This window comes from Delphinus delphis, chromosome 1 (genome assembly GCF_949987515.2).
Source record: "Delphinus delphis chromosome 1, mDelDel1.2, whole genome shotgun sequence".
Lineage (NCBI taxonomy): Eukaryota > Metazoa > Chordata > Mammalia > Artiodactyla > Delphinidae > Delphinus > Delphinus delphis.
In genome coordinates this window covers 53,097,456-53,109,727 of record NC_082683.1, presented here as the reverse complement: position 1 = coordinate 53,109,727, position 12,272 = coordinate 53,097,456, and the positions used below count along the sequence as shown (strand labels likewise).

Below are 12,272 nucleotides of genomic sequence, written 5' to 3'. Positions count from 1 at the left end.
CCTGTAGTTTTCTTTCTTTGTGACATCCTTGTCTGGTTTTGGTATCAAGGTGATGGTGGCCTCGTAGAAGGAGTTTGGGAGTGTTCCTCCCTCTGCTATATTTTGGAAGAGTTTGAGAAGGATAGGTGTTAGCTCTTCTCTAAATGTTTGATAGAATTCGCCTGTGAAGCCATCTGGTCCTGGGCTTTTGTTTGTTGGAAGATTTTTAATCACAGTTTCAATTTCAGTGCTTGTGATTGGTCTGTTCATATTTTCTATTTCTTCCTGATTCAGTCTTGGCAGGTTGTGCATTTCTAAGAATTTGTCCATTTCTTCCAGATTGTCCATTTTATTGGCATAGAGTTGCTTGTAGTAATCTCTCATGATCTCTTTTATTTCTGCAGTGTCAGTTGTTAAACACTGATTCTTAATTATGTAATACCTTGTCCATGTTCAGATTTCTCATTATCCCCAGAAATGTCTTTTATAGCTGGTTTGTTCAAATCAAGATCCAGTTAAGGACCATTCATTGCATTTGGTTATATCACTTAAGTCTTTTTTTCCCTTTTTGAGTAGACTTTAATTTTTAATCTTAAGTCTTTTTTATGCTAAAACTTAGCCCACTGCCTTTATTTATTTATTCATCACATTGACTTGTTGAAGAGACTTGACATTATAGAATGAGCTTTCTTCTGGTTTTTGTCTGATTGCTTTTTTTTAGTATTGTTAACACTGTTCTCTGTATTTCTTGTAATCTGGATGTTAGATATACAGGTTTGATTCAGTTCAGGTTAAATATTTGTGGCACAAATACTGGAAAGGTGATACAGTGTTGCATTTCTTTAATCTATTGTTTTCTTTATTTTGCCTCTTTTGGTCTTTAATACCAACTGTACACTATGGTAGAACTGTGATTCAATCCATCAGTCATCAGTCATGGACTTGGATAGTCACAGCATTGGAGTATCATCTGTTCTTGTCCTTTTTCTTTTGGGGATTTTTAGCTAGCCCTTTCTTGCCTTGTCTCTGATATGTGCCCTTACTTGGTATATTCCATGGTATATTCCCTTATACTTCTTCTCTGAGTTCTGTGTTTAATATAAACAGTGCCAGTTCCAAGAGATCTTATTCTCTTATTTGCATATTACATTGCAGATATTTTTTTGTGACTTTATAGGAGTAGCTCAACTAACCTCTTTTATTTTAGTCTAAACTCTCCTTACTCATCTTTACTCAAGTGTTTCCTCTGGTCCCATGAAGAACGACTAGAGATGAGAGAGGCCCAGATTGGCTTTGGGACTTTCTGGAAATCATGGTTGATCGGGCATCTGAAAGTGGGATGAGGTTAGAGGAAAGGTTAAATGCAACATAATTTTCCCTCAGGATGTGGATCCTTTGTTGGTTATTTCTAATATACCATGGTGAACGGCCTTAGTGAGTGCTTGCTTTTGTAAAAACTGTAATGCATGTTGACATAGTGAGGGAGCTTACGGAAGTGGAGAGAGTTGGTAAGGAGTTAAATAGGTCAAATATTGGATCATGTGCTTTTGGAAGGGGAAGAAGATATTCTGCTATTATAATTTAAGAGTGTAAGTAACTATGGAATTTTTGACCTACTCTTCTTTCCACTTTGCAGTTAATACTAATAGCTTATTAGAAGTAAAAAAGACTTCCTTGTATTGCTTTACTATATGAGCTTCATTAGGAGTAGGAAAAATTGTTATTAAAAAAGTAATCTGTGGTAAAGGATTTTAATTGATAACAGGTACTGTTACTCCTGATAACAGTTTATTCATTAAATTTCTTGTGTTGCATACTTTGGACCATAGTATGGTTAAGAGATAACTGTTTTTTGTTTGTTTGTTTGTTTGTTTTGGTGGTACACGGGCCTCTCACTGTTGTGGAGCACAGGCTCCGGACGCGCAGGCTCAGCGGCCATGGCTCACGGGCCCAGCCGCTCCGCAGCATGTGGGATCTTCCCGGACCGGGGCACGAACCCGTGTCCCCTGCATCGGCAGGTGGACTCTCAACCACTGCGCCACCAGGGAAGCCCGATACTGTTTTTTTAATTTGGGAAAATTTCCTCACTTATCATTGAGGAAATCTTTTCATGCAGAGGGTCTCAGTATAAATACATCCTTTGTCTGGGTGGCAGATGGTTTTATTGCCATTATAGCTCAGTTTGGAAATGGTTCTTACTTCAAATTATTGCTGATTTTCTCTTTGGGGGAAATTATGTCATGTATAAATAAGACAAATATTTGTAATGTGGGGATTATCCTTTGTCTCTGTTATTAAATGAAAGATTGTTATTAAATGAAAGATTGTCTCTTTTTGAAGTAATCATATTTTAAATTTTGTTTCACTTTTTAACATTTTCTGAAATCAAGGTATGTCTTCCAATTAATTGATAGTGTATTGCTTAATTAGCGAGGTTTTTCTTTCTTAGCTGTACCTGAAGTAATAGCAAGTCTTAACAGTTACTGAGATCTTGAACTTGATCAAATATAGCAGTTTACAATTCAGATTACTCGTGGTTTAGCCCCAGAAACACTGAGAAACAGAAGCACTGAGGTAGTGCTGAGGTTGGTAGACTGAGTTGAGTAGCACTGAGGAAGATAGACACAATACTTGTTCTCTGTCTCTCTCTCTCTTTTTAAAAGCTTTTTCATATTTTCATCTCAGTCTTGACAACAGGATCAGGAGATTGTAAGGCCTTTAAACCAAACATAATAATGAACATTCACAGTGTATAGGCTTCATTAAAAGCCTAAGGGGAGTCATAAACTACAGTGAATGTTCCTGTCCTCTTACATCCAGATGCTTTACAGAATTTGCCCTTTGCCCTCTCCTCAATCTGTATCCTCCTTCAAAGGTTACATTCCTCCTTTAGCTTTCATCTCTAACCTCTAATCGTTTCTTCATGCTCTTCTCTTCCTCCCTTGTCTTTTCTGAGTTAGTCTTTTTTATTTATTTACTTATTTTTAAAAATTCAGTAGACTTCTTTGGGAGAGCAGTTTTAGATTTACAGAAAAGTGGAAAGTACAGAGAGTTCCCATGTTTACTTCCCAACCAAGTTTTCCCTTTTATTAACATCTTGGATTAGTATGATACATTTGTTATAATAGATTTGTTATAATAGATAAGCTAATATTGATACATTATTATTAACTAAAGTCCATAGATTACATTAGGTTTACTGTTTGTGTTGTATATTCTATAGGTTTTGACAAATGTATAATGATATGTATCCATCATGATAGTATCATAGAGAATAGTTTCACTGCCCTAAAAATCCCTGTGCATTACTTACTCATCTCTTCCTTTTCCTCCTCCTTCCAACCCCTGGCAACCACTGTTTTTCGCCCCTCCATAGTTTGCCTTTTCCAGAATGTCATATAGGTGGAATCATACAGTATTGTATCCTTGTCAGATGGGCTTCTTTCACTTAGCAGTATTCTTTTAAGGTTCTTCCATGTCTTTTTTGGCTTGATAGTGCATTTCTTTTTACTGCTGAATAATGTTCCATTGTATGAATGTACCATAGTTTGTTTATCCATTTACCTATTGAAGGATAAGCTTCCAAGTTTTGACAATTATGAATAACAGATTAGCCTTTTTTAAAACACATATATGATCTAATGTACTTCAGATCACCTGTAAAGAAAAAGTTGAGCTAATTCAGTATCTTGAGCCTTAAAAATGATAACTCTTTTACTTTTCTATCAAAAATTTCTAACTGAGTGGTCAGCTCCTAACAGTGCTCAAGAGATGTGTGTGGAGTGATTGAATTTGAAAATAGTTAAGGGGGTATGGAAGAGAAGAAGGAAGCTAAAGATTATATCATATATTTGGATAATTTTTGGAAAATGAAATTGTGTAGAAATTCAGCTGGAAATTTGAAAGGGCACTAAGATGTTCAGGGCTCTGAATTCAACCATTAATTTGAGAACACTCCAGAACAAAAGTATCATCAAGCTGGCCCAGAATCGAAGGCAGTAGGCCAGTTTCACTTTACGTTCAATGGAATGATAGGAAGAAGTTAGGGTTTATTTTTTGGAAAAGAGTAAAAGAACAAAAGGCAAGGTTTATAAAATAGTGACCAGTTGATGATCATAGGGTGGAGGTTAGATATTGACATCAGGAAAATAATTGTACAAAATCTATTGATAGTTGTCTTTATTTTGTGTTCTTTAGTTACATTTTTTACTTAGTAAAAATGTTACTAATATGAGGAAGTTATTTAATGACTGGATTTAAGACTCACAGAATATTTTGGTTTATAATTTTGTGAAGTCTAAGGAATATAGAGCTTAATGAGCTACAGAGTCATTCAAATGTATAAAATATTTTTGTTTTAGAAATATTTATTTATTTATTTGGCTGCACTGGGTCTTAGTTGTGGCATGAGGGATCTTCGTTGCCACGTGTGGGATCTTTTAGTTGTGGCATGTGGGATTTAGTTCCCTGACCAGGGGTGGAACCCAGGCCCTCTGCATTGGGAGTGCAGAGTCTTAACCACTGAACCAACAGGGAAGTCCCTAGAAATGTCATTTAGTAAATTTGAAATACTAGTATGCTCCCGAGGGTCAACAAGCAGCTTGAAATCGTGGAACTTCTAAACTTTAATCCTGTTTCAGATAAGGACTTACTGGTCAAGTTATGTTATGGTAATGCCTTTGTGGTTTACTTCATTCGTCAGTAATACTATGTATTTCATAGGACTAAATATACATTTCTCTGTTTTAAGTGCCACATGCTAAATATTTTAGGGGAAATAGCAATGAATGAAACCACTGCCTCTGTTTATATAGGGCGTACATGAATGTGGAGAAAATAACTAGGAAGGAGGAAAATGCAAGTTAGGTTATGATAAATGCTCTAACAGTTTTTAAGAAGGGTGGTATTTTAGCTGTGGTGAGTCAAGAATCTTGTATGGAAGTCTTGCCATTTGAGTTTTACCCCTAAAACTAATTAAGAGTTGAATTTGTGGATATAGGAGAGAAACAGCATTCTAGGAAGCAGTTTATGTTCATTGAGAAGAATTTGGGAAGGGATATGTAAGGCTGAAAAGGTGATTAGGGTCAGATTATGGAAAGCCATTAATGCCAGAGTATAAAGACAATTTTTATTAGTTAAGTAAAAATAGGGAATAGTTTTCTGGGGCATGAATATTGTTTATAAAGTATTTTGAATTAATTTTATATCCTTAAAATATATACACATTAATATATACATCTTATTATAGCTTCCAGCTCTATCATAAACCAAAGTATCAATATGTTCCCTGAAATGCCATATACAAAAAAAGCCTTATGTAAGTTGGCTGTAAGTATTGTATACTATATCAGCGTTATAAAGATGTTCTACTGTAATTATAAGCAGTATTTACCAAAATATCTTATAAATTTATAGCCTTATTGATGTGCTGAGATTTTGTTGTTCTTTAGATGACTTTTGAAAATACTTAGCTTTCTCCCATTTTAAGTTAGTTTGTTTTCTTTTTAAAAACAATGTATTTGCTTTTTTTGTTGTAGAACTGTGGCTGCTGAAGTTAGGAAGCAGATTTCTGGACAGTACAGTGGTTCTCCCCAGCTGCTCAAAAACCTCAACATTGTTGGCAGTATATCCCATCATACCACAGTAAGTAGCATATTTAAAATATGGTATGTTACTGTGTAATTCTGACTAGGCCATGAAAAAATAGTGGAAAGATAAGAGCCAGTAGATTGGGTTCCATCACTACTCTCACTAACACCCTTATTTGTTGCTATCTCACTCTTTTCTGAAATTTGAGTCAGAGGAGTGTTGGGAGGCGTTGTAGAAGTGTTGATTTCCTAGGCAACTCTTACACTTTACATTCAGGATTTAATCAACTCTGGAATTTTACAATTAGAACTTCCCAGACCCAGGGTGATTCATACATGAAAATTCAGGAATCTATTCTAGAAATAATAGGTACTGAAGTAAATGTTAAATAATTATGTAGATTCATAGTATTATCTATGTCCTTTAATAGAAAGGAATATATAGTTATTGAATTATTGCTTTAAGCCAGGTGCTATGTCAGAGATATAAATATATGTTTTCTTATTCAAGAGGCTGGCATGAGGATAATCAGTTTTGATAAAAAACTGGTACTTATTAGTTATAGTAGGAATATGAATTAAAAACATGCTCCATTTGTCAAAAACTGAAAAAGTAATTAAGACTGACTTGGGTGAAGTTGTATTAACACTTTCTCTTTGGTTATGAAATGGTACCAATTATTGAACAAACATCATATGCCAGAGCATAATAGTTTGATTGACTTGTAGCGACATGTTTATATATAATGTTTGTGTTATTAAAATTTTAAAACATGGAGTTTACTTTTAACAACAGTAACATACTGATTGGAGAAATTTTAGAATATATAGATTTCTGGATGGTTTCAATGTACATGGAGATGATCCTTCTAATACTCTCTTAGTGTCTTGAACTCCTCTTTTCAACTGATTTCCCGCATTCTGTGTTACACCTTAACTATTCACTTCCATAGTCATCCCTGGATTTAGTCATTATGAATAACCATAAGCCTCCTGTAATCTCAGTTTTATGTTTCCTATTCTCTTAATACCACTTCTTATCTTTCTTGCTCTCTTGTTCTGGTGCTCTGACTTCAGCTGTCCTTCAACACCACTGGGACCTAGAATTTGTGATCATACTAACTTTTGTGTGTCTCTCACCCCTTGATGTCCTCTTTTCTCTCCTTACCAAACTTAAATTATTTGTTGATCATTATAATTACTCTTTTGCGTATACTCTTGGCTTCCTTAACTTCTTCTCATGTCATTTGCACTACCTCAGTGCTGTTTAAATCCAACCTTCTGCTTACTTCATACCTGCACTTGTGCAGCTGAGTATGGCTGGAGGAAAACACACAGATCCCATTGACTGGTCTCACTTTAAATTTATGACCACTAACTCATGAAGGCTTTAACATTGCTAGGCAAACATTTTATTTTCCTAGTCCGTTCATTTTCCCACTGTTTTAGTTGACCCATTTCATGCCTCCTACTCTTCCCTTAAAACCCTAATTGCTCTTCCCCATTTTCACTCTGAGGATGACTTGACTTCCTGTTTCACTGAGAAAATTGAAGCAGTCAGAAAGAACTTCCACATACTCCTACTGCCATGTGTGTTCACGTTTTATCATCTGTACCCGTATTGTGTCTATTCACCAGTTATTTTAAATGAACCACTAGTGAACTAGATCCCAAGTTCTCTCGCTCAAATACAGTACTTTAGGAATTCTCCCTACTCTCTTTTTGAAAAAAATTTATTTATTTTATTTATTTATTTTTGGCTGTGTTGGGTCTTCGTTGCCGCGTGTGGGCTTTCTCTAGTTGCGGTGAGTGGGGGCTACTCTTCATTGTGGTGCGCGTGCTTCTCATTGCAGTGGCTTCTCTTGTGGAGCACCGGCTGTAGGTGCGCAGGTTTCAGTAGTTGTGGCACGTGGGCTCTAGAGCACAGGCTCAGTAGCACGTGCTTAGTTGCTCTGCAGCATGTGGGATCCTCCTGGACCAGGGCTCGAACCTGTGTTGCCTGCATTGGCAGGCAGATTCTTAACCACTGTGCCACCAGGGAAGTCCTCCCTTCTCTTTTATATCATCACTTTTTCTCTCTATTTATTGGCTCATTCCCACCAGTATATAAACATGCAAACATACCGTTATTTCTCCCATTTAAAAAAATTCTGCTTTTTTTGCCCCACTTTTCCATCAGTCTCCAACTTCCAATATTTCTTTGCTCTTTTTTGCAACAAAATTCCTTTGAAGGGTTGTCAGAGCTTGCTGATTTCAATTTCTCTTATTGTATTCTCTCTGAAAAAGTTCTTTTTAAGTTATGGGAATCTTCAAACATACATAGAAGTAGAAGACTAGTATAAACATTAACATCTTTAAATTTAACCACAGTGCTGTTATCACACTTAACAAAATTAACAGTCCATAATTCTTTGGTATCATCTAATAATATCCAGTGCATGTTAAATTTTCTTGATTATTTCATACATATCTTTTTATAGTTGGTTTATTCAAATCAGGATCAAACAAAATCCACAGATGGAATTTGGTCTTAGATCACTTGCATTTTTTTAAAAAAAGGGCAGCTTCTCCCTCCTCTAACTTTTTTTTTTTAAATTGAGGTATGGCTGACTTACAATATTAAATAAGTTTCAGGTGTACAGCACTGTGTTTCACTATATTTAAAGGTTGTACTCCATTTAGAGTTATTATAAAATACTGTGTTCCCTTTGCTGTACAATATATTATTGTAGCTTCTTTATTTTATAATAGTAATTTGTACCTCTTAATCTCCTACCCCTATCCTGCCCCCATCCCCCCCACTGGTAACTACTAGTTTGTTCTCTATATTTGTGAGTCTGTTTCTTTTTTTGTTATATTCTCTAGTTTGTTTTATTTTATAGATTGCACATGTAAGTGATAATGTAAAGTTTGTTTTTCTCTGTCTGACTTATTTCACTAAGCATAATATCATCCAGATCCATCCACGTTGTTGCTCATATGGTCATCTAATAGTCTACAAGGCTGCCAAGAGCATCCAGTGGGGAAAGGCCAACAAATGGTGCTGGGAAAGCTAGAAAGACACATGCAGAGCAGTGAAATTGGTTCCCTATCTTACACCACTCACAAAAATTAACTTGAAATGGATCAGTCTTAAACATAACACCTGATACTATAAAACTCCAAGAAGAAAATGTAAGAAGAAGCTCCTTGATGTTGTTCTTGGAAATGATGTTTTTGGATATGACACCAAAAGCACAAACACCAAAAGCAAAAATCAACAAATTGGGGCTACATCAAGCTTAAAAGCTTTTGCACAGCCAAAGAAACAAATTAACAAAATGAAAAGGCATCCTATGGGAGAAAAATTTTTGCAAATCATATATCAGATAAGGGGTTAATATCCAAAATATATAAAGAACTCATACAACTCAATAACAAAAAGACAAACAACCCAATTAAAAATAGGCAGAAGAACTAAATAGACATTTTTCCAAAGAAGTTATCCAAATGGCCAACAGGTACATGAAAAAGTGCGTAGGGAAATGGAAATTAAAACCATGACGAGATATCCCCACACCTGTTAGAATGGTTATCATCAAGAAGACAAGCGATAACAAGTGCTGGCGAGGATGTGGAGAAAAGGGAACCTTTGTGCACTGTTGGTGAGAATGTAAAGTGGTACAGCCGTATGTTTTCCTCCATACTGGAAAACGTATGGAGGTTCCTCAAAAAACTAAATATAGGGCTTCCCTGGTGGTGCAGTGGTTGAGAGTCCGCCTGCCGATGCAGGGGACACGGGTTTGTGCCCTGGTCTGGGAAGATCCCACTCCGTGGCTGGGCCCGTGAGCCATGGCCACTGAGCCTGCGCGTCCGGAGCCTGTGTTCCGCAACGGGAGAGGCCACAACAGTGAGAGGCCTGCGTACTGCAAAAAAAAAAAAAACAAAACAAAACTAAATATAGAACTACAGTATGATCCAGCAGTTCCACTTCTGGGTATTTATCTGAAGAAAGTGAAAACACTAATTCGAGAAGATACACACACCCCAATGTTCATAGCAACATTATTTACAATAGCCAAGATATGGAAGCAACCTAAATGTCCATCAACAGATGAATGGAAAGAAGATGTGGTGTATATACACAGTGGAATACTACTCCCTCCCCCCAACTTTTAAGTTTGTTTGTTTTTATGCCATTGACTTGTTGAGGAAATTGGATTAGTTGTCTTATAGAATTTCCTACCTTTTGGATTTTATGTTTATTTCCTTGTAGACTTGTTTCTCTATCTTCTGTATTTCCTGTAACTGGTTAGATTCTGGGTCAACGTTTTTGAAATTTCTTCCTCATAGACTTGTTTCTCTATCTTCTGTATTTCCTGTATACGATTAGATTCTGGTTCAACTTTTTTTTTTAATGGCTTTACTGAGACTTTTTTCACATAACCATACAATTCATCCATTTAATTTACAATTCAGTGGATTTAATATGTTCACATATAATGTGCAACCATCACAACAGTCAATTTAGAACGTTTTCATTACCTCAAAAAGAAACTGTTTAGCTCTCACCCTTTTGTCTCCCTTCTCCCATCCCAAAACAACCACTAATCAAATACCAGAATTTTGATGGCACACCAGAAAAGACTGAAAGAGATCTGAACACTAAACATGTTAGTCAGAATTCCAATGCAGTGACTGTTGAAGTAAGACAGTGTCTCACATTGCCTGTAAGGGATTCTGTAGTGCTTCACTATTGCTTCTTATTGCATCCTTTAACTCTGCTTGCTGCCTAGTCATTCTCTGTTATAAAATCATGTTGCAATCTCCTCCCTTGAATCTGTAAATACAGGATCTTTCTTTGGAGTCTTGCAAAATAATTTATAGTTGTAAGCAGCTCATCACTACATCCGAAAACTAGCCCAGGCAGTTGTCTCTGATGGGAGTCAGAGAGCGTGGAGACAGTTGTAGCAGAAATAAATTTATTTCTTTGCTCCAAGTCTAGTTAGTATTACACCTAGAAAACCAGTGACTTTCTATGTGAGTTTGGGAAACAAGATCATTTATCATCTCTGTGATTTAGTGTTGTTAAGAGAGTGTCATAGCTTTCTTCCCAACCCTAACCCTTACTCTTGATATGATTGGTCAATCTTTGAGGAAAGGTTAGTTTTGAATTAGACATACGTAAGGACTCCCAGCTTTTGTCATTATTTTCATGGAGTATCATTTGTGACACTTTGAATCCTGAAAAGTGTACTGCCTCAGAAATAATTCTTAGGTGGAGAAACATTGATTTATAAAGTTTAAAAAAATGTTCGCTTAAATGTATGTATGTATGTATTTATATTGTGGTAAAATATACACAACAAAATTTATCAGTTTAACCATTTCTAAGTGTACAATTAAATGGCATCAAGTACACTCACAATTTTGTGCAACCATTACCACTGTCCATTTCCAAAACTTTTTTATTAACGCAAACTGAAACCCTGTACCCATTAAAAAATAATTCCATTCCCCTGCTCTTTCCAATCCCCAGTAACCTTCATTCTATTTCCTGTCTGTATGAATTTGTCTATTATATGTACATACCTCATGTAAGTGGAATCATACAATATTTGTCTTTTTGTGTCTGGCTTATTTCACTCAGCCATAATGTCTTCAAGGTTCATGCTTGTTACAGCACGTGTTAGAATTTCATTTCTTTTTAAGGTTGAAAAATATGCCATTGTATATGTGTACCACATTTTGTTTATCCATTCATCTGTTGATGGACATTAGATTGTTCTCATCTTTTGGCTATCGGTAATGATGCTGCTATGAACATTAGTGTACAAGTATCTGTTTGAGTCTCTATTTTCAGTTTTTTTGAGTATATAGCTGGAAGTGGAATTGGTGGGTCATATGATAATTCTGTGTGTTTTGGTTTTTTTTTTTTCCAGAACCACCGAATTGTTTTCCACAGCAGCTGTACCATTTTACATTCCCACCAGCATTGCACAAGACTTCCAATTTCTCAATATCCTCTCCTACACTTGTTATTTTACATTTTTTGGTAATAGCTATCATAATGGGTGTGAAGTAGTATCTTGTGTTTTTGATTTGCACTTTCCTCATCCCACTAATTTTGTTATGTTTTATTTTCATTTAGTTCAATGTAATTTTTAAGTTTCATTTTTCAGACTTTTGTGACTCATGGATTATTTGGAACTGTGTTTTTAGTTTTCAAGTGTTTGGAGGTTTTCCTGTTGTCTTTCTGTTGCTAATTTCTAGTTTGATTACATTATGGTCAGAGAACACACTCTGTATGATTTCAATTTTTTAAAATTTTTTGAGGTTTGTTTTAGGGTTCAGGTTATGGTCTATCCTGGTATTTACTTTTTGGGGCTTTGAGAAAAGTATTTGGTCTGTTGTCGTTGGGTGGATTGTTCTATAAAACAATGTCAATTAGATCCTATTGGTTGATGGTGCTGTTGAATTTTACCATATCCTTGTTGATTTTTCTGTTCAGTTTTCTTTCAGTTGTTGAGAAGATGTCTTGAAGTCTCCAGCTATAACTGTAGATATATCTTATTTCTTCTTTCAGTTCTGTCAGTTTTTGCTTCCCATAATTTATAGCTCTGTTGTTTAGTACATGCACATTTAAGATTGCTATGGGTCATAGCTGTTATCATCAGGTAATGTCCCTCTTTATTTAGTACTTTTCTTTGCACTGAAGTCGAAGTA

At 35.7% G+C, this 12,272-nt stretch overlaps 1 protein-coding gene across 3 annotated transcripts in view; it reads left to right on the top strand.

The window, feature by feature from the left end:
- DOCK7 (dedicator of cytokinesis 7) overlaps positions 1–12,272 on the top strand; it is a 214,816-nt gene that overhangs the window by 21,262 nt on the left and 181,282 nt on the right. For all 3 annotated transcript variants that reach the window (XM_060023043.2, XM_060023034.2, XM_060023049.2), the window contains exon 2: positions 5,517–5,622. In XM_060023043.2, coding sequence (XP_059879026.1) covers positions 5,517–5,622 — 106 coding nt within the window. The remainder of the gene's footprint in view (positions 1–5,516; positions 5,623–12,272) is intronic.